Source organism: Ammospiza caudacuta, chromosome 5, assembly GCF_027887145.1.
Source record: "Ammospiza caudacuta isolate bAmmCau1 chromosome 5, bAmmCau1.pri, whole genome shotgun sequence".
Taxonomy (NCBI): domain Eukaryota; kingdom Metazoa; phylum Chordata; class Aves; order Passeriformes; family Passerellidae; genus Ammospiza; species Ammospiza caudacuta.
This window is the reverse complement of record NC_080597.1, coordinates 58,079,860-58,102,892: the sequence shown is the minus strand read 5'-3', so window position 1 is coordinate 58,102,892 and position 23,033 is coordinate 58,079,860. Positions and strand designations below refer to the sequence as shown.

At 40.0% G+C, this 23,033-nt stretch overlaps 1 protein-coding gene across 2 annotated transcripts in view; it reads right to left on the bottom strand.

Annotated features, from left to right (window-relative positions):
* The window catches only part of PLXNB2 (plexin B2), a 250,394-nt gene that overhangs the window by 93,896 nt on the left and 133,465 nt on the right, over window positions 1-23,033 (bottom strand). For both annotated transcript variants that reach the window (XM_058804457.1, XM_058804458.1), the window contains exon 4: window positions 19,810-19,876. In XM_058804457.1, the coding sequence (XP_058660440.1) occupies window positions 19,810-19,811 (2 nt within the window). In that variant the 5' untranslated portion in view covers window positions 19,812-19,876. The remainder of the gene's footprint in view (window positions 1-19,809; window positions 19,877-23,033) is intronic.

Genomic DNA, 23,033 nt, shown 5'->3' with positions numbered 1-23,033 from the left:
CCACTGATTTTATGAAAGCACTGATCTACCACCTCTAGGAAAAAAAACCAAAAAAACAAAAAAAACCCACGAACATATTTCGCCTCAATGTTCATAGATTTGCACTGCTTTTCCTGTGGTGTGATGTGTAGCAGTCTGTAAAAGTAAAATTAGATGAGCATGCTTGCTGAAGTTTCAACTTTACCTATACTTATTTGACTCATCTGTTCTTTAAACAAGATTTTGAAATAAGATTTTTAAATACTTTAAAGCCAATACTTAACATTTAGATTTGTTTAGACTGAATATAAATATTTATTTAGACACAGTTAAGCTGAAATCAAGCGAGTATTCAGCTAAATTGATATAACCATTCAGTAACATTAAACCAACTTGGAAATTCAGACAAGCCTTTGAAAAGTAAAAGCATTAAAAGTGTACAAAGATTTGCAGAAAAGCATGAAATGAGAACATGGTAAGTGTAAGCAATTTACCTTTTTGCTCTCTAGAGAAACTGTCCCAACCTCTGGGACATCCCACAGCCCAGTGCAACCACCCAGAACACAGAGCTATAGGGAAATTGTCTACAGAGTTGAATGAGGATAAGAATTGCCTGTGTTGGGTGCATCTGTTACTTTGAAATAATTGACCCCTGATGCTAAAGTTAGTAACACTGGTGGGATTCAAATACTCCAGACATTTATGAAGTCCTTCTCACTTTCTGGCAAAAAATTTAAACTGTCCCTACTTGCACTGTAGAGTGCCTTCAGCAAGACAGGCAGTGGTTTAATAATAAAGGACTGGAAGTATTCAAACTGAGGAGGCTGTAATTCAAAGAGCAAAGGAAGGTCACTGTGCTCATCCTCACTACTGTGTACAGCATGCCCACTGCCAAAGGAAGAGCTAGGGGAGGGGGACAGGTCCCTACCTCCATACACCCAAGAATAAAAACCTCAGCAAGCCAGCTACAGCACTGATTTCAGAGACCACTGCTCCATCTGAATACACCTGGAAAAAACGGATCAGTCTCCATTAGGTGGTTAAACAAACAGATGTTTGTTTAACTCCCTTAGAAATAGCTGCTCAGCAAGACTGGTGTTTGCTTTTTTGACAAAGTTCCTGAACTTGTAATGTCTTTCTCATTTCCTTCCCGTCTAGGACCACTGACAAAGCAGTCTGCCACACTTTGTGCTGCACAGCTGATTTCACTGCGCCAGGCACCAGAAACACAGAGGTCCCAATCCAACATCTGCAGCCCTGGTCCCTTTGCAAAGCAAGCACAACTCACAGAGCTTGAGTAAATGCACCAGGTATTTTACAGGTGACACAAAAGTAACATTTTATTAAGGTTTGTATTAGCCTCTAAGCAGAAGTGTGAGAGGAAAAAAACTCTTGAAAGAGCCAACCACCTTTGTCTAGATGAATCAATGGTCCTTTACCCCTCCATCACTGCGTCCCTATGGGATGGCCACAAACCTGTTGTAGATGCATGTGGAGAGACTTCATTTCTAGTACAAGTCAGGACTCTCTTATACATTGTCGAGTCCTATATCAATATTAATATAAAATTCCCACAGGGATCTAGGTAGCCTGACAGGGATCAGCCCTTTTATTAATAATGCTTTATTTCAACTAACTGGAACTGCTATTTGATTTATGAAGTCCTTTGCAAGCTTCAGAGTGATTTGCACAAAATCCCTATGATCCATGCTGAATGAATTGGGTGACATAATACCTATTGTCCTAGCATCACCAACCCTATCCAACACATCTTTTGACATATGACCTTGTCCAATTAAATAAACAGAGCAATTTAGATAGGCAGAAGGCAATTATTAGGGTTGGATGCTGGCCAGCTAACTGAAGCAGGAGTACCATTTGTTGAAAAAAGCTTCATGTCATTTAGCAAATTTAATGACTGGAAGCTTTCAAGAGTTTAGGACTGTACTACATCCAGCTGTGAAGGAACCAAATGTATGGAGCTCCCTTCATACCACAGCAGATGACATTTGTGAGGTCTCGTGCAAGGCTGCTTCTTTCAAAAAGATGCCTGGAAATAAACAGCTTTCTAACCTGCTCCCTTCTATCCCTAATTGTCTATATCTTAGCTGGGTCCTGTTTATTTGAACAACAAATAGGTAAATAAGGAATCAGGACTGTGCCACTTTCACAGCTTCTTTTTCATACTGGGGAATTGTCAAATACCATTTCTTATGGAAGTATTTCAGATGTTTTTCACTATCTCTAAGTTATTTGTCTCTAAGTTATTCTAGTTTCTTAATGGAAAACAGAGTAAGAAGAAAGAGGACAGTGAATAATAAATAAAACATGAATAAAACAGCATGATAACATAGAAATAAGTCACTTCTTAATTGGGACTTGACCATTACTTGCAAAATGATATTCCTGCATAGTGAAGCCTTGATAACAGAGCCCAGTGAACAGCAGAGGGAAGTAAGGGTCTTAGGTCTTCTGCGCAATGCTGGATACATTTATTTTTGTGTATGTTAACTAACCTTTTTTTTCTGTATAGACACGAGATCTATCACATGGTCACTTCCCACTGAGGTTTTCAAGCAGGCCTGTGCCAGTGCTTCCCTGTCCCAGCCACCCAAAGGACTTCACTGCAAAAAACCCCTGACCTCTTCCAGAGGGAACAGGATGCAGCAAGAATGAATGAAATGTTTGTAAGGCCCCCATCCTATCTGAGCACCCTTTCAAATCCCAGCCACCAGTTGGCCCTACACTGAGCTTTTTGTTCTGGGCATGTCTGAAAGGGTCTGAGTATTAGTTTAGCCTACTCTGGTAAGTCATTCTTCAAAAGCCTTTTTGAGCTTGCCTAATTGCATTGAAACTTTTATACTAAACCTGGCAGTGCTAAAAATCTCTTCTAATGCTTTTTATTTTGACAGGACGCCAGATTTATGAAATCACTGATTGGTCTGGGTTGGAAGGGAGCTTCGAAGACCACCTAGTCCATTCCTCCTGCCATGGGTAGAGACATGATCCAATGGACCATGCTGCTCAAAGCCTCATTCAGCATGGTCTAGAGCTCTTCCAGGGATGGAGGATCCACAGCTCCTCTGGGCAACCTGTTTCAGCCTCACCACTCCCAGGAAAAGATCTCTTTTTCATATACCCAATCTAAACCTACCTTCTTTCACTTTAAAACTGTTTCCCCTTGTCCTGTCACTACAAGCCATGATAAAATGTTTTTCTCTGTCTTTCTTATGACCCCTCTTGATAAAATGGCCCTGGAGCCTTCTCTCTTTCAGGCTGAACAGTCCCAACTTCATCAGCCTGTCTTTCCAGTTCTCTGACCATTTCTGTGGCCCTCCTCTGGACCTGTTCTAATGGTTCCATGTCTGTACTGTAAACCTCAGAGCTGGACACAGAACTCCAGGTAAGCTGCATTTTGAATGCTGTTTCCTTGTTTCTAATAACCTCCCTGACCCAGAGCACAGATGCTCCACCTGTCTTTCCCACCCTTGGCTATCCAAAAAACCACTCACTGACCCTATGCTTTCATTGCCTCCAAGGGCAAGCCCCCTCTAATGACCTTCTTCCTTGTACACTGAGCACAAATATGTAAGATTTTTCATTTTTTGTACCCCATGCTGTGGGGAAAAAAAAAGGAAAAGAAAAGCTGGAAGCTGTTGCAGCCCTGGCTTCAGCTCTGTGCTGAAGGATGCTGGCCTTCACTTTGTCCCTGGGCTAGGCACCTTCAGAAAACCACTATTTTTATCTTGTGATAAGACCCAAGGGCCCAAGTGGGATCCAGAACACAGACAGCCCAAGGTCAATACATTGGCAAACCCAGCTTGCTCATGACTGACTAGCAAATGCCATGTCCCTTGTCCCTTTTCAAACACCCTCAGCACAAGCCTTCCCCAAACACACACTCCATTTCCATGCCATTTAATAACACCCCAGTATAAATGAACAGCTACTACAAGAAAGTGTCCAGTTCTACTCCTGAAATGATTTTGGTAAAGTTCTTTTTCCCCACTCAGCAATGATCTGGACTAATTAAGAGAAGCTAGCTTCCTGTTCAAAGGAATGGCCCTCCCACCTCCACTGGCACACCTCGATGCTAATGGTATTTAAGCCATGCAGGCACCATTAAGATTTGAGATTCCACACAATTAAACATTGATACAAGAGGAAAACTATCCTTTTAGCAGATTACTAACAGCACACTGGCTTCTGTTGTCCACATGGGATCTTGAAAATTGACTGTCTGCATGGAGCTCAACATCTTATACTACTGCAGAAATGGAGCAGAATTAGGAAACAATTATTGGTAAGTATGAAACTGTGGCACCTTAAGAGCCCCATGTGTAAGACCAATCTAAGGAGAAAGAAGTTTTTAAAACTACCAGCTTTCATTTTTCCTTTTTTTTTCCTTGTTTGCGCAGCTGGAAATTAATTCCCTGCTGTTTCATATTTCCTCTACTGATTAAAAGTGTTGCCTACTGCATCATTCTCTTCAAGGCCTGGATTTTCTAGGTTAAAGAAACATTAGAAATAACAGGGCTGAGGTAGTGAAATAGGGTTGAATTGAAGAATTTTTATACAATATGAGCAGTAAAATGTATTTTTCTCAATAACACTTTATGCATGGCAGAAATTGCTTTTCCACATCAAAGTCAAGACATATTCAAATAATGAGTTAGTGCAAGAACCTCAAGGATAAGACATTTACATTTTTAGGAACAAACAGACTTGCAACAGGCAATACTGGGTATTAATCTTGCTTAGCACCAAAACATGCTTTTCTGGGAAAGGCTCTGCAGACCTTTTTGACCTCCTTTCTCTGCCCTCAGGAACTGACAGAATCACGGATTGCACATGTTGAGAGAGCTATACATATCAGCACAGGAAAGGAATCAGAAGCCTCTCTGAGCTACACATCTCACTTTCTCATCCATGAGAAACTTGAAAGCATCCACAGTCTCACCATTATTCTAAGAATTGTGTTTTAGACATGAAATGAGCCCCCTGGTTTTCTACTGGCTTTTTTCTGCCTAGTAGAGGTAAGCAGTAAATAACTGTGCCATTAACTTGTGCAAAAATGTATACAATCTAATTTTAGTGAGAAGGGCAAAGGAAGATAAGTACCCTGGGTTCAATTAATGCTGATGCTAGAAGTTGTAGTAGGAAGTCAGCATTTCTTAAAACTTTGTTCATACTGAGATTCCGTGAGCTCCCAAGTTGTTTTATCCTGTTTACACTAAATATTCTGGCAGAGTGGTGACCCACATAACCTCCACATTTTCCTCTTAGAGTTACAGTTAAAGACAGGATGCAGGTACAAGGTTTTTTTACTTACAGCATCCCTGTCAACTGCATTTGGTGTTCAGATTGTGTGCTTATAGCCACATTATCCCCAGTAAGTGCTTTTTTTAAACACTAAGTTTAAAAAAGTTTTATCTTGATGAAATCTTGGGAATGTGACTCTTCCAAAATGCACAAATATGCTTTTCAGTCCTGTTTTTTAAATATTGCACTTAAATAGACAAACAGGAAATTAAAATAACCCTTGAACTATTTCTTTAGTCAGTCTTAAAGACTGCTGGACTCTGTCACCATTTACAGGAATGTTTCAACACCTCTTGATCGGCTGAAGCTCTACTCTCTAAAAATGGATTAAAATATATGGCATCACTTAAAATACAACTTTTTCTTTCAGAGTTAATTTAATTAATTTCCCTTAGAAAGAAATTGGCCAATTTAATGTTAACAGTTACATGTTGAAAAAAAAAGCCATTCTGAGCCCTCTAATAACAAAAAATTAGCATTCCTAAGACACATTTGTGACTACCAAAGTGCCATTCTTGTAGCTTCAGACTATGTATACCATTAGTTTTGTCTTTTGTTACCCTCCAAATTCCCCAAAAATCTGGATTTCACAGAATATGATTTACTTTGACCTTGTCAGCACTCCACAGCTTTGCTCTTTTTCTCAAGCTCAAGCCTTTCTGGGGAGCACAGACTAAACATTATTATACTTATCTCCAGTAGAAACACAATCCAGATATCAAGCATTTGAACACAGCAGTGGAGGTCTCTGCACTTAGATGCCAGGGCCACCTACACTCAAAAAGAAACACACACCCTTGGCTGTGGGAGCAGAGCACAGGAGCACGTGGGTGATGCTGTGGTATTTGCACTGTAGCTCTGTAGTGGGAACATTATTTTTGGAATTGGGAAATTTCAATTAGGGCTGTTAAAAGCATCTGCACCCCCCTCTGATGCTTTGCTACCTGATGCCTTAGCCTGAAGTGGAGCTCTTTGATTCAGAGCTGTAAAAGAAACACTTATACATTTACAGGAACAGACTGAAGGAAAGCTGACTTCAGGGCACTGATTGTGTGGGTGATCTGGCTCCTGGTGCAGGAACACCTTGTGCATTTTTCCCAGTGATGAACAAAAAATGTGTAACCCATTTTCAGAGTGGGTATATGAGCTCCCCTCAGTTTAACATGGGTACTGACCTCTATGCATCCACAAATGGGACTGGAAAACCCCTATAAATGAAAGTTTTAAATACGTTTTTCTCCTAAACATTCCTTGCCAACCAGTTTGAGTATCCCTGCTCTGCATCCTGCTTGTTCATGAATTTTTTTTCTCATGGGCTTAGCGCTCCCCATGCAATAACTTGAAGTGTAGTGCCATCCAGGTACTGGGATGTGGTGCACTTCTTATTTCAGTAATACAAAACACAACTCCAATGCCACACTTACACTGTCAGAATACAACCTACAGCCTCTAATTCTTGTCTTGGAAGGCAATACACTTTTATCCAGTTATTTCCTACTGCTAGAGAGAAGCCATTCTCTCCTAGCCACTGCAATGAAACACTCATCTATAAAATAATTCTTCCTTGAATGTTTGGTTTTTTCCTTACCTTTCATTTTAGAAACAGCAGGGATATGAGCTCTCTCCTCTTTCAAACTCTGCATTATAATCTTTATGACATGTTTATCAAAACAACCATCTTTTATCAAGATAACAACTTTGCCTTTGCAATGGGTCCCACATTAGTCCTGACTGAAAATGTGGAGAGCTAAGACCAAAGAGCCTAATATGAGAATTAAGTGGAATAAAAAAAGAAGGTTTTGCGGTCTGCTAAGGGAAATCTCAGCAGTAGGCTATGAAAATGCTGGATGTTAGTGCTGTGCATCAGCAAACAATATCCAGAGTTCCTCAATTTACCTAGGAAACATTTTTAATAGGCACTGTACGAGCAGCTCTCAGACACTGACTCCTCCTCTCTTACTCCTGAGTAAGTCTGCAAGTCCACAGATCAGCAGAGCTCTCTCAGGGACACAGCAGCAAATCCTGGCGCCTGCAGTGTGCATTTTTCAGAGTGTTGCCATGGTGATCTCCAGTACGCTTATCCCCTGAGAGCTCTGCTCAAAATTCAGAGGGAACCAAAGCAGGACAAAGAAATGACACCCAAGCAAAAGCAACAGGGATATTATGTGTAATTAGCACATGAACATCCATTCATAGGGAAGATTTCAGAAAAAGAGTTATTCTTAGAACTGAGTGGTCTTTAGGAAAGAAGTGCAGTTTTCATAGTCCCAATTCTAAACCAATAACCATGGAATAAACCCAAGAATTTCTATCCCTGTCTCTGTGGATGGATCACTATTTGGCACAGGGTAAATCCTCAACCTTAGTACTGCAAAAATCCACATTCTTACAGTCAGGACAGAGGAAAATGGATAATTAAGCAGGTAAAAAGAGACAGATTACTTTAATAATGAAGCACTGTAGATCAGCAACAGATCACTACATAACCAGAATGCAACATTTACTTTTTAGAGCATTGTATTTCCCTATTTTATGAAAAGAGTTAACACAAAAATTCCTAAGTATTGGAGTAATTTCTTTTTTTGCCAATTACTTTACATCATCTGTTGGTCCTTACGGCAGTTCTACTCTCTTACTGCACTTCCAACAAAAGGAAACTACATTTGTGCAAACATGAAAGCAGCACTTATGTCATGTAATGTATGATCTCAATATATAGCTGAAAAACATGTTGGATGGTCTTTCACTCCTACCTGACAAAACTCCTATGTTATAGGGGCCATACACATAAAAATGAACCATCAAGAAGAGACACCAAAATTAAAAATCTGGGCCATGTCAGATATGTCACAGTCCAGAAAAAATACTAAATGAGAATCAATCAATGTTTTGCCATTAAGGCAGCATGTTTCAGACAGAGCTCATTATCAGATTTCACCAGACTCTTTTGTGCCTAAATGAGCTTGGAGATCAGTTAATCCCACATAGTTTGATGCTCAGCCACTTGTGTAGGGCAGTTTCTTTCCCCAAAATTATATTCTTTTTGTTCTTATGTGGCTTTCTTACTCCTGTTACAATGGACTTTGTTTGTCTTCCCCACATCATCATCTATTAGATCACGGAATACTGAATGACGTTATGAAAAGCTGCCTCCTCCTGAATAAGCATGGAGTTTTTCAGTCAGATCTGCTTTTCTTTCCACAAAAACCTTCTGGGCTGGTACAGCACTAATCACTTCAGGGGTTTACTCCACCCCCTCTCACAGAATCTGGTGTGCAGCCTGTTGCTTATGACCGTGGGCAGCACTTGGCCTGCTGCCTCTGTACTAATGCCTGATGCTCATCACTCTGGAAGGTGACCCGGTGACAGGATATTCATGGAGGTTTGGTTTCTTCAGCATATTCAGGTTCTCACAATCCCATTGATAATGGACATACAAAGGGTTGTGCAGTGTAAACTGCAAGTATCCATTTGTGTGATGCACAAATATTTCTTCAATATACGTTTCTCTCCTCCCTTAGAGCATCTGAGTCCCTAATTTTTCTTTGCTATCCACTCACTGAGTGAATTCTCTGTGCTTTCCCAGGCGATAAACTCCCTCGTTTTCAAATAATTACAGGTCCAACAACTGTTGACTGGAGGAAGGGCTGAGGGAAAGATCCAGGTACAATCTTTGGTATTTATCATTTTATCTTTGGCTCCTCTTCCAAAGGGTGCTGACACTTGCCTTGAGCAGCCTCCCTGTATTTTAAGCTTTCTTGATCCCTTTTAACAGTGGATCAAGCATTTTTCTGGCATACATTGGTATTTCTGCTCAATTGCAAGGAAAGAACTTGAACTTTAACAAGATCCCTACAAAATCGCTGATTGCAATAGACATAATACTATGGCTTTTACCTTGATCCCTTCAGGGAAGGGGTTTTATTTACCATGAATAAAGATGAAGACTGACAAGCAGACTTCAAATTAAAGCAAAAGCTAGAAAATCTTGGATTAGTTGTGGAATCAGCGTTTAACAGCTTAACATGCTCTTTATATAGGTATTATACTGCGCATTTTACCCCTTAATGAAAGCAAACTTGTCATGAACAAAATCATCAAGACCACTCACTGACAGACAAGAATTTAAATAAAATTTGCTCTTATGAGATCAATTTGTACTAATTTCCATCTCTTAGATGCTTATGCCTTTTCCAGGGCTGGTGAATGGAATCCCAGCCACTCCAGAAAACATAGTTGTATGCTGTAATGTGCATACACTTAGGGAATTTACTTAAAATGCTCACTTTACTTACTGTAACAGCATGAACTCTACCACCCACTATTTGTATGACAATATTTTACAAGGATACTGCAAATCTTGAAAGCATGGGGACAAATTAAGTGTACAGGAGCTGTCAAATATTTACCTTGTCCAAGAATGTTAGATTTATTAGATTAATGCCAAAGATGATAAATGCAGTTCAACTTCAGTGACGGAGTTGACAGAACAAGACAAGAAGCATCACTGCAGAGATGCTTGCTTCAAAATCATGTGCTGCAAAACATTGGATGTGTCCCCTCCTTCCCCCACCACTTGTCTTTTCTCTCCCCTGCTAGTCAGCACCTGGGCCACAAGGCAGTCCTGTCAGCTGCTTAACAGATGCATAAGGAAGATCATACCATGTCAAACACCTCACTCGGGAAACCTTCTTTATTCTCTACTCTCCCACAAGGTCAGTTTTGGTTTATCTAATGAATATGAAAGTAAGCAGCTTGCCCTTCTCTCCACATTTTGTCCTGCCATTCATTTCTAAGAAAAATCTTAGGTGAATGTTATACTTTGCCTAACATCTGGGCTGGTAGTGGCATGCAAAAGCTGGTGAGAAGACAGTCATGAAGCTGTTCTAGCAGGAATAACCCATATTTCAACTTCTGGCCAGTTTAGTTTTCAACTCTTGCTTAGGCTTGAGGTTTAGTTGCAGCCATACTCATAGCACTGATGGAAGTATTAGGGTGGACTGGTACCTAAGAGAGTGGGTGTGTGTATAAACACATCCTGACACCATTGAAGTAGAAACCTTCAGTAGGTTTACTGCAACTGAAAAAAAAAAACTCTCCCTGTCACCTTGTCAAAGACAGACAGACTTGCTGGGCAAAAATGTCATCTCTGTTCATTCTTCTTTCATGAGAATAAACACCTGCTTTTGTATAAGATTACTATTTTCAGGGTACCTAATTTATTTGCAATAATGTTAGCACATCCAATTTTGCTCAGGTTGTGCAAAATAGATATATTTGGAACATTTTCCTTTACATATATTTTTTTTTCTTGTTTCCGTTCCCCATCTACATCATTTACTTGTTCTTTTTCTTCTGGTCCTATATATACTGCAAAGACATATTTTCAAAGAACAATTTCTCTCAGCATAGCTTGTTCCCCGAGCTGTAAAAGTTTTCCTCACATATACTTCCCTCAGGAGAGACAACTTCTTTGCATAATGCTCCTTTAGGCAAAATCTATAATCATGCAAACAGGTAGAACATTCCCATGTGGGGCAGCTCAAGCAGGAAGCAAACACATCTGGTAAAGCAGAGTCAGGGTAGCACCACAAATATTTACACCCCAGATAAAATCTATATCCTGCAGATTGGACCACTGTAAACAAGTGCTATCAAATACATCTTTCAAGGCAATCAGCTAAAGAATTCACATGTGGATGGATGGCCTGATTCACACAAGGGTATGGAAAGCCTGGCAAATGTAATGAATCAGCTCAGTTGACCACATTTCTTTCCTAGAACCATCCCAGCCTCAGGATCTTCCTGGCTTTGCAGCCAAGAAGAGCTTTCTACAGTCATTCAGTTTCTGGATATTTCTGAGGATGCACTGGCAACCAATGCCACTGCAGAACCAGGACCAAACTTCCCCAGAGTCTTCTGTAAAGAATAATACAGCTTATGTTTTACAAAGATGTTGGCTGTAAGAAGTGCAGGAGAGCTTCAGGAATCTGCTCACCACCCCTGATAGCAGCTGTACTCTGTGTTTTTGTGTTTTTGCTCATTACAATGTAAATGGTATTGTGACCCTTTTCTCTTCTCTGAGTACCCTGAAGAGACAAATGGCCAGTAGCCAATGATTTTTGGGTGTAAACTGATGCAGAGGATGCCAAGGCCAAAGTTGTGACCTGGCAATTTCAAGGTTGAAAACCAAAACAAAACAAATGAAACAACAAAATAAAACAAAACAATCCCAGACCTCAAGCACTAAAAGTCATGTTTTTTAAAAACCATGGCAGGTCCATTCATTGTCTGGAAATTTCCAGATCCATTTTTAAGAAACACTGTCTGTGTAAAAACAAGAATTGCAGTGTTTTGCAAAGTGGTAAGTTCCCAGCAACTGTAATTTGATATGATTCAGTTAACTAGTAACAAATTTAAGTCATGCAATTTTAAGGAAAGCCAGCAAAGATAAACAAGGCTTTTGTTTACAAAGTCATTGGCTTACTGACTGGCAATGAGAAATTTCCTACCTCAAATGTAGATATTTTTGCATATTGACATTATTTCATGATATTGTCATGTCAGCTTGATCAAATTGAGTGCTGCAGTAACAGTATACCAGAATATTGCCCCGCAGTCAAAAGGAATGGTTATTTTTAAATACAATGTCAATTTCACTACACTAATTGAATCAAATATAGTTGAGGCTTGCCTTGAATTTAGCCCTAAAAAATTATTAGGCAAGCAAGTTGTCTCGGTATTTAATTTTTACTTTTATCCTTTTAAAATCCCTTAATTAAATATAATATTAAATACAACATTAATTAAAGGTTATTATGAAGGTTCAAGTAATATGTTTAAATGCTTTAAAGGAGGGAGAAAAACAAAACAAGAACACAAGTTAGGCTTTTAAATAGATTTCATATAAATAAAAAATTTAGCATTAAAAAAGTAACATCCTGAATGCACGGGGCATTTTTTCATGTTTGCTAGCACAAAAGTAACAGCAAAGGTTAAGAGCAGTGGAGATGGTATATTCTATACAAAACATTGCATTAGCCAAATCATTTTCATTTAGCAAAGTGACCGTTTTACCTAAGGCAACTGCTTAAACAACATCATTGCTATGACAAAGCAGGAGGACGCACTGCAGGAATGGAGCAGAAGTCCCATACCATGAAGAGACCCCTAAGACACCTGCAGCCAGGCTGCCCTGGCACCAAACCCAGGGGATCAGCAGCATGAAGATTTCAAATGCACTCTTGCAGGAGCCTGGTCCACAAGCCAGGTGGGAGAGGGCCAGGCCCTGTGTAGGGAGCAGGGAGCAGCAGGGGCTGCAGGGGCAAGGCAGGAGGCAGCCAAAGTGAAGGAGTAGCACTATCCTGCCTCCCCCAAGGAGTTCTGCGCAAAGCACTGCTCCCTAGGTTCTGTGGGCTCAGAGTGAGTCTCAAAAATTAAGGAGACATGAAATGAATGGGCCCTCCTAAAAATTGTTTGTTTATTAGTAATTGCACAGTTCCTACAGGCATAGCATTCAGAGGCTTCCCCTGTACAGGCAAACAAACAGCAGCCAGATCATCAGCAAGAAGAGCAGCAGGACAGTGCCCTTATCTGTGCCTGTTCACATCAGTATTGTTCACACTGGTATTGTCCACTCATCTGCAATCAAGAAGTGAGGTGAGGAAGCTGATTTCACCTACTCAAATGCAACAGTCCCATAAAAAGGCTTACTTTGTCCAGGAATCAAAGGTTTATGGAGATAAAGCCAATGTAGCATCTGAGAATGACACTAAAAATTATACTCAAGCTGCACAATCAATGCTAAAGTCAATGCTGAAAACTGATTTGCAACAGTTCCCTCTAAGTCTGTAATGCATTTGCTTTTCTAAGCAGGGACAATTCTCCATTTTTGTTGCCAGACGCAACAAGAAACTTGATGCCAATATCCTCACTTCTTTGAGAGTATAGAATAATATCCCAAATGGGCAACTCAACCTGCTTATTCTGTAAAATACCACAGGCTGACACATTGATTTGAGAGGGTTATGTTACCATTCCCATTGCACGCTAGGAGAAGGAAGAAACCTGTTACAGTGTGGGTGACAACCACTGCAGTTGTATTCATCAACCTTTACAGTAAGAAAAGGACAACAGTTTAGGCTGGTACCTTTGACAGAAATTTGTCAATGAATCTCCTCTTTGCATCTGCCCAAAACTTCAGATTCACCTTTAATATGACAGAGAACTGATGTGCAGCCCTATTTTACTGCACCCAGTAAATTTTCTACTTGGCTTTGCTAGACTTTCGTAAACTGCTTTTTGCCTTCTCTTGATCTCTCCAGGATGCAGCAGCCCTTGCTAAAAATAATTTTCCTTCACAATTCCCTTGCAGAGGTTTGCACTGTTTTAATGCTGTAGCATCACATATCCTTTTAATCCCTGCCCACACATTTTAACATTTCAAACACATGATTATTTATAAGCAAAATGCCACCAGGGGTTTGGCGAGGTAAAGTGGTTTAGTGGGGACTGAAACTGGGGAAGGGGGAGAGGGGAGGGTGAGTCATCATTTGGTGTTTTTAATCCTTCACTCCTCCTCTATTGGGCTTTGTCATTAGCAGTAGCATTTACTCACTTTGAGCAGGGCCAAGACAGCAAACAAGTTCTCTGAATTTGAAAGCCAGACAATTCCAACTCCTAATTCAGCCATGCACGCCTGCTCCAGGCTGTTCAATCCCTTGAGACCCCTTTTTGTAGCCTAGCCTTTTCCCTCCTTTAAGTGCCAACTCATGGACAGCCTTTGGCTGGGTTTTGTGCATTCCCACCTGCTCCTGCAAGAGGGAGAACAGACTGGCATGGAGTGACGCCATCCTTAAGTTTTGTGTTGCATTCAGGGCTGGGCATTGCCACACCAAATGGAGCAAACAGGTTACAAAAACTGTTTGCACAGACAAAGCAAGGCACTTGACAATCACCACCACTCCAACTAAAACACCATTTGGAAACAAGTTGCACTGCACACTGAAGGGGAGACAGCACTTGTTCAAAATCTCCTCTCCCTTTCAGTCGTTGCTCAATAGAGCAGCAAAAAATTTGTCCTCCAGCCCAATTATACCACTCTGCTGATGCTGGAACAAAAGGAGAGAGAGTCATGACAGAAATAACAAGATAACCTGCATCTCTAATAGAAGCAACAGCAGGAGGTAGAAGAATTAATTTCTGTCACACACCATTTTTCTTTCCACTTCAAGCACCCTCTCCCTCTCTAAAAACTCCTTCTATACATGTCCCCTGCAAAAAAGAAAAAACATCTTTGAAGAATGATCCTCCCAAGACTACCTACAGCTCACATGTTTTTCAGTTCCACTGAGAAACAACTCTGCCTTAAGGTATGAGAGCTGGGCAGTGCAGGGACCTGAGCCCAGCCTGGGAATTGACAACATGTAGGTTCCAGCTCTAGGCTTTTTAGGGCTGCTTAAGTTTTGAAAAACTCTTTTAAGTGTGGATGCCTCAGGTTCAGCTTCCATACATACCCATGTTTCTGCACCAAAATACTTGCACTCAGTTTCAAAAGAGTGAGTACTCTGGAGTTCTAAGCATAATTTAGAACAACTAAGAATATGAAGAACCTTTGAGAATTAGACTACTTATTTCAGTAAATTAACTAGGTAGCAACTGTGAAAGTGCTGATGCTAGACAGCATTTAGCTTCCTGGGCTATAAATGGATATAATTTTTACTTACCTGACAGGTGTGTCATGAGAATTAGCTAATATTGACACTTTGATCTTTTAAATGCTTTGCCAAGTATTAATTAAAGAAGGAACATTTTGCATTTAAAATACCAAGTATTTTGAAGTTGAATTTGTCTCCATTCCTCTCCTAAAATGGAAAAGAATCTACTGTTTGTTTTTCTACATATTCCCCAGGAGATAATTTCAGAGAAACATGAGAAAGAAGACTGACATGTGGGTCTGTGTTTCAAGGAGGAAGAATGAACACCTCTAAATAAATAGCTATGTTTTGTTGCAAGAATCTTCTCTCCTGTGGGTCTTCCAGCCAAACCTGTAGACTTCATCAGGTGTTACTGGATTAGGGAGAAGGGTCACTCATACCCTCCAATAAATCACATTTTTATAACTAACCTAATGTTTTTTACAAGACAAATCTCACAGTGAAGTATGAAAAGTATATAACATGTTTCAGATATTCAAGTATGCAACTACTGGGAAAGCGTGGCCTCATTTCTCTAAAGAGGGAAAGGTGCCAACATATGGGCAAAACTCTATTACAGTTTATCTACAGCTAGAGATATGAAATATGTACAAAGCTGTGCAATGCTTTTGTTAGATGGGTCACCCTGTAGGCTTCTGCTAGAGAAAAATGGAGAGCCAAGGCTTGCCTGTGGAGCCAGCTCTCCCCCAGCGACTCCATGCTTGATAAGGGCAGGATGAGGGCAGGACTTTCACCATGGGCACTCTCATTGCAAAGATCTAGCAGCAAAGGCATGACATTTGGCCTTTACATGACCTAGTGAATATAAACGCAGATTAGAGGGAAATAAAAGATTGTATTTGATAGCATGTGAGAAAACAACAACATAAATAAGTGTGCTCTACACATCCTGGAGAGATCATTATGCAGGGCTTTCCTGTGGTTGTTACTGCTGGTGGTTACAGCCTGACCTGGTGTCACAGGCTACTCATGCTGGTAGTGCAGAGATGTAATTTCTCCTGGAGCTGAAGTATTCCCCTTAAAATTAGCCAGGCAACACAGGGAGACCAAGATGGAGGGAAAGAAAAAAGACAGGACATAGGTACTGGGAGATACCAGAAACCACATGCATGAAGACAAGACAGATGCAGCCCATGTGTAGAGCCCTTGCATGCCCTTTAGGGCTTCAGTGTGACAGGGCAGAAATTCTGTGGGACCACTTTGCAATGTCACGTTCTTGCCCACAGCCCAAAGCATGCAGAAAATATGAAACAATTTTTACCTGTTTTGGTGACTTAAATTTTATGGATCTAAAGAAATGTCTTAGAGGTGATTCTTAGAGGGACTTAAGTCTGATTGATTGTCACGCATAGAATTAAAGTTCCTTATGTGACTCCTTTATGATAGTCTCTATAAATGGGAGACTTCCTCTGTTTTCCTGCCTCATTTCATGCACAGCATAGACATTATTTAATGAACTAGTAACTCCTAATTATTTATTTTTCTCCTTATTATCAAGAATGCCGCTATGCTTTATACACCTCATTCAAATGTTGCTGAGAATTATTTGTAGCATTCACAATATAGGAGAGCCAAGCTCTTAGAAACAATAATTAATTTTACAATAGCCAGCTGGATCCTGAAACTAAGATGGACATTTTTGAGAGGGACACTGGTTTTGAGAATATATTTTATAATTCTAGAAGTCTAAAAAGCATCTCTGTAGACTGTCCAGGAGGAACCTGCCTACCAGCTAGCAGAGCTTAGTGACAGCACATGACATGATGGGGTCCTCACCCTCCATAAGGGTGCTTGAATCAGGCTATTTAAGATGCCAGTGCACACATTTTACATAAGGAATACTGCTGAGAACAGTGAAAAAACACTCAGTGCTACATTAAGAACTCGTTCCTGGGATCGCAGATTACAAAATTTGCAGCGAGAACCTAATTTTGGTATCTAATCAGGGCTGAGTGTTCTTCCCCTCATCCTGTGCACTCACTTGCCTGTGCTCTACTTGATGGTGCCTGCTCCTGATTCCCCAAGGTACACACACTCCTTCCTCCTCCTTGCAGTCACTGCCTCAAGATTATTTTGATGTATCATCAGCATAATTCAACACAATTGGCTTTTCATCATCTCCACCAGCCCGTTTTATGTTTTTCCTAGCCTTTCCTTATTTTTGAGAGAAACAAAACCCTCACTCTCTCCATTTCTTTTCACCCCTTTGTGAAGTAAAGAAACACAGCAAGCTAACATTTCACTGGATTTATCCAACATTCCACCTTGGTGTTTCATCTATTTGAAAGGTGAGTCCAAAATTTCATTGGATGAGAATGAGGAAGAGCAAGTTTGTTCCACCTTCTGGCTTTACAGGTAACCAAAGCCAACATTCTACCAGTTATTCTGCCAAACCATTACAATGTATTCAAGCTCAAGTTTCAAATTTAATTTTTAATTTTGACTAAACAAAAATTTTTAATAAATATTTCTAGATGTGCCACACTTCAAAATGGATGATTATAAGAGCTGGATTTCACAGGTTCAGGGCTCTACCTCCAGTTTGTTAGTGGTTGCAGGTAAAGCCACTGCTCCTCTTGGTTCCCATGATGTCCTCTGATCCCTCCCTTCAGCTATGCTGTCTTTGTATATGTCTTTGAATATCTCCCTAGCCACTTTTGAGATACAAAACTAAAAGTGTATATGAAAAAGTATTTTCTGCTCTCCATAAAAACTTGTTGATTTTGCAGTTGTATTACTGCAAAAAGCCCAGCCAATGTGAGGCAAATTAATTTTTGAAAATCACTGATGTTTAGAAGGATAAATCTCTAATATTAATGTCAGATACCTGTCAGAGCCAGATTAAAAATAAGGTTTACATTTAGGAGCTCAGACTACATTTGCACAGAATCAAAATATCAGAAAAATAACACACACTAGAGATGATAATTATTTTTATATGAAGGACAAAAGGCTAGCATCCATCTCTGCAGGATGTGTTTAGTCCTCTGCCAGTTTCAGGACCAGCTAATAATCACATCGCCAATATTCTACTCCTCAGCTTCCAGAAATACAGCTCTAATTCATGTCTTTTAGTTGTTTCCACATACATACATGAAATGACATTTTAACTGGGCAGATATCTTTTATAGCTCAACTGACATTCAACTTGTGCTCTCCTGCTAAATAGGCCCTTCAAAACTACAAAGAGGAAACCAATAACATTCTGCTTATTTCACAAAAAATGGTAACTAAAGATAACCCTTCCCGAGTTTCCCAGAAGTAACAGCTGAAGATGGAGTGGTGAGAAAAATGTGAAAGCAACTGGCAAAAAACTTCTGCATGTACAAACTTGTCACACACATGGGATAGTTCAGGAAGTGTCACTGGCCTGAACAGGGTCATTTGAAATGTATTTTTAGGATCTTGAGACATCTAAAGTTGTCTCAGTAAGTTACTCCAAACTGCATTGTTTTGGTCAATACACATTGAAAGGTTTTAAATGACTTTATTTTATATTGTATAAGCCTACATACATTTCAAACTGGGCCAGATATGAGTAATGGAAAGAATCAAGGCACTGCCTGATCTGTAAATCTTCAATTTAGGTACAATGTTGTCAAATCTGACGATCTTAATTTCAAGCAATCTTATATCAGTAGACAACTCTACATAAACCAGACAGCACTTTGCAATGCTATATGCAGCTCCTGCTGCTTTCAGTACTACTGGTCAGCCAGTAATTATTGAAGACAAGTTAGTAAAACCTGAAAGGCTAGAATTACAACTGTCCCAGCTTGTTAGACATTTAAGACATAATCACTGTCCTCTTTAACATCTAAGTCATTAATTCTGTACTTTATTCAGCATTTGGAAAGGCTTAGTTGCCTGCTTCCAAGCTCATCAGTAGGCTCTGGGAAAAGGAAGGTGAGATCGTGGGAAAAATGTAATATGAAAAAACCACTGGAACGGATCTGTGGTGGCTGCAAGTTCATGACTATTGCTGCCCTGCACATCAGAGCCGCTCACAGTCTCCTGGGGAAAGACTTGCAGAGACGCAGCTTTGCCTCATACACAAATACATACATGCAAATACACACATGCAGCCACACTGTTAGGGGGTTCACATTATTATGAAATACAGCTAAGGAAGGCAATTACTCTAAGAAAAATAATGGCGTATTCCCCAGCAAAGTAACAGTTTCAAGAGGTTCTAGAAAATGAACCAAAGCTCTTATTGTTAGATAACTATTGACTCCAGGTTTGAAAAAGAGACCTCAAGTGAGCAATGATGCACTTAGCCTGGAACTTGCAGCTGCTGTATTTCACTCTAAATTGAATTGCCAATCCACGGTGCAATCTTTTTCTACTATAATCTCACATCTTCGGGGCAAGTATACCAAAAATTACTATATATGGGGTGCATTATTCCAAGTTAGACTGAATTCCTCTGGAAATGGAAAATATGTCTGCATTACCGAATTTAAGAATCCCTGTGGGTATTATATGGGAGTAGTGGTTTTTTTATCTTTTTAAGGGCGCTTAGTGACAACTTCATGTCATTTTTCCTGCAAATAGTTCTTAAGCATGCAAGTGACTAACAGCACATGGCCCCATTAAAATAATTTAGGTATATATTAGCCTATAGATCCATATAATAGATATTCTATACCATGCACACACATACACACAGTGATCAGATCCTGCATTCTCACCCTAATAAAAGTGACTGCCAATTTATCACGATTTACAGTATCACCAATGTCAATGATTTGCAAACATAAATAATTGACACATGCTCTGAAATACTTACATTCACTTTTCCACTAAGTCTTCTTCACTATAATCAAGTTATTTTCCAGGACAGTTTAATCTTCTTACTAAATAAAAGAAGGCAACAATTAAAAATAGATTCATATGCATTAAGCTATGTTTAATCACATTAAATTTATGAACTTTAAAATATGATTTAAGATCATCTATAGTGTAATATAAATTTGTAATTTGTTTATATGCAGTCAGTTTTATTACATTTTAAACACAACTTTATCACACTATAACTTTCCATCCTGAAGCTAAATGGGGCAATGTTCCCTATTTCAATAGCTACTAGGACAGTAAATCAGATGGACAGTTGCTCACAGATGTACAACTAATTACTGAAGAACTGAGAGCTAAACTGATCTATTACCCAAAAGAATGCCTAGCATTACAGATGGGTTATTGTATGACTTGGTACTCCGCTAGCTAGAGCTTGAACATGCTCTGACTAGTGGCAGTACTTGGTACCGCCACTGACCAAACATTTAAGAATGGAAGAGAAGCAATGTCTGTCTCTTTAGGGAAGGATAAAACACCATCAAATATTATTTAACATCACTGTATATGCCAAAAAGTGGTAACAAGGTTTCATGTGGATTGTTCAACATAAATGTGAAGATGACAACTGTCCTCAAATAAATATCCCAAGCAATAGACATAGTGAGTGCTGTATGCTTCTGTTCCTTACACAGAGTTATTTTTCAGTTGCTTTCAGCAAAGCACAATCAAACAGTTTGCAGCACAACCCAACACTAAAAGACCACCTCATGGCAGTTCCCCGGTAAGAGAGCCTGAACACCTGGCAAAATCCACCACCTTTTCTCCAAAGCCATCTCATCTCAACTGAACATGACTTTTAGACTCACATAACACTGGCTTCCAGGGAAGTAAGACACAAACATCAGCAGGACTTTTGTGTTCCCTTCATGTTTCTTGAGGCTGTCCAGTCCTAAACCAAACTAATTTTGCTAATGTTCCATGGAATTTAATTTTCTGCGTTCATACCCTATAAGCAGTTGCTTTGGGAAGATGTTCTTTAAGACTATGTACATTCACCTCTTTGCAGAGAAAAGCTGTATGAGGGAACAAACCTTACTGAGTACAGGATGAGCATGTATGCTCAGCAAAATTGTGAGATTGGAGAAGAGCTGGGTGAGATATTTAGAGCACAGCTGCATGATACAGTCTAACTGGAGAGTCTAGGATTGGGCTGAGGAAGGTCATAGGAGGGAAGTGTAAAGTAAAGCAGCCAAGCCAAGAGACAGACAAAAAAATGAGACTGTAGGACCAAGGTAAAGGGCAGATTTCTTTCTATGTTTTACCAACAACAGGAAAAACAGATCTGGTGCAACTTAAACATGTAAAGGAAAAGAAAATTCAGAAGTTAAAAGGAAGGACAAATGTGAACCATTATCATCCTGTTGACAGCCAAGAAGGAAGGAGGTGGAGGTAGTCAGCAAGGAAACAAGACTTGATCCTGCTGAGAAGTTTGCTTTATATATCCATGTTTTCTCTTTCCTTACGAGCATTTTTGCAAGCACTGCTGAACACTAATTTAGCCACGTCTTGCACAGTTGGTTCCTCATCCAGCCTTGCAGATGCCAGCACTGAGGTGCATGGAAATTAGTATTTGGCTGAGCCTGGAAAAGCAATCAAATGCTATCAACCCTAACTGTTATGGTCAGCCAGCTATACCCCCAATAATAAAGCTATTATTAAAGGTATATCCTTTGCTAAAAATATCAGAAATGTATTTATTGAGAAAACTGGTTCAGCCATAACCCAGGACGTGGCACAGAGTCATCTAACTACTTATGTGGCAGTTCTCACATGGATACACCAGGCATTTCAGTCTGTAGTTCAAGTGTGCCAGAGAATGATGCTACCAAATTGTATTCAATTTTCTGTGTTATAAAATTGGAAGCCTTTTTCATAAGAGGCTTGGGACACAAGCCAGAAATCTCGCTCACTGTCTCCCTATGTATTCAGACTGAGTCATCAGATTTTCCAGGTTTCTCCACTCAAATGGCACACTGCTTTGGATGGACACAGGTGGTACCATCTGCCACAAGGCTTCTTTGGTTTGTTTGGTTTTGTTTCTTCCTTCTACCTCCTGCTCGTAGCACAACAGCTCTTTTTCAGTATCTTACACTGGTTCTGGTTTTTCATGGTATGGATTTGGCCAGTCAAAATGGACTGCTTGAACTAAAGGAGCTTCAATACATATTGTTAGCACAGGTCCTCTAACAGCTGGAGGCACTTGCAAAGTGACCTGAAGCAAAAACTACTTCAGCAATTTAGAGAAATTGTTCTTTAAAGATGACAGAAACCATGAGCACAACAGAGCAAGTGGGTAAGGGATGGTCACATAATCTAACTTCAGTCTAACAAGGCTAATCTTCTGTTTCTTCTCTCTCCATTAGCTTGACAGAAAGAGTCTGCCATGGATTGCCTTGTGGATTAGGAATTAATCTTCCCTGAACTGCTTTTTGGGGAGGACTCCCTCTCCCCTCCATAACCCACAGAAGACAGCAAGAGGTTAGACTACTTTTAGCTGTTATCCTGTCTCAATCTGAACTAGCTTAATTGCTCCCACCTTTTACATGACAAAATTTCTGCCTTTCAAATCAAAATACACCTTAGGGGGAAAGGATGAAGACCACCCTGTATGGTCAATGACCCAGCAGAAACAGGACAACCATGAACAATCTCCCCATCCTGCAAACGCCCTGTCCCTCATAAGACAACTGCACCTCTGTGGTCAGGGTCAAGGTCTCAAATGCCATTATTTCAAATAGATGAGAAACTCAGGCTGATTGGTTGTATCCAAGTGCAAAATTTTGCAAGCAGGTAACATGGTGCTCTGGCACTGCAGCTGCCAGGGAGATAATGGCTTCTGAAAGCAGCAAGGAACAAAGTGTGGCACTTGTTCTGCAGTGCCTAAAGCTGATGCTGCTGTAAGTATGGGTAAGAACATATTGAGGGGTTTTTTTTGTCCTTTTTTTTAATGTTTGCTTCTAGAGCTAAAAACAGATCATGAATCACTTTTCTTTGAGAAGGGATCTTGTTTGTTTGTCAAAAAGGGCAAGTACTGGGTCAGAGATGGAAAGCTGTGCTATCCGGTTCCCAGCCACAAACTTAATTCCCCTGAGCCTTCAGCTGTATAGAACATATGGAGCAGATACTTTTCATATAGACTTTTACATGCCCATGGAA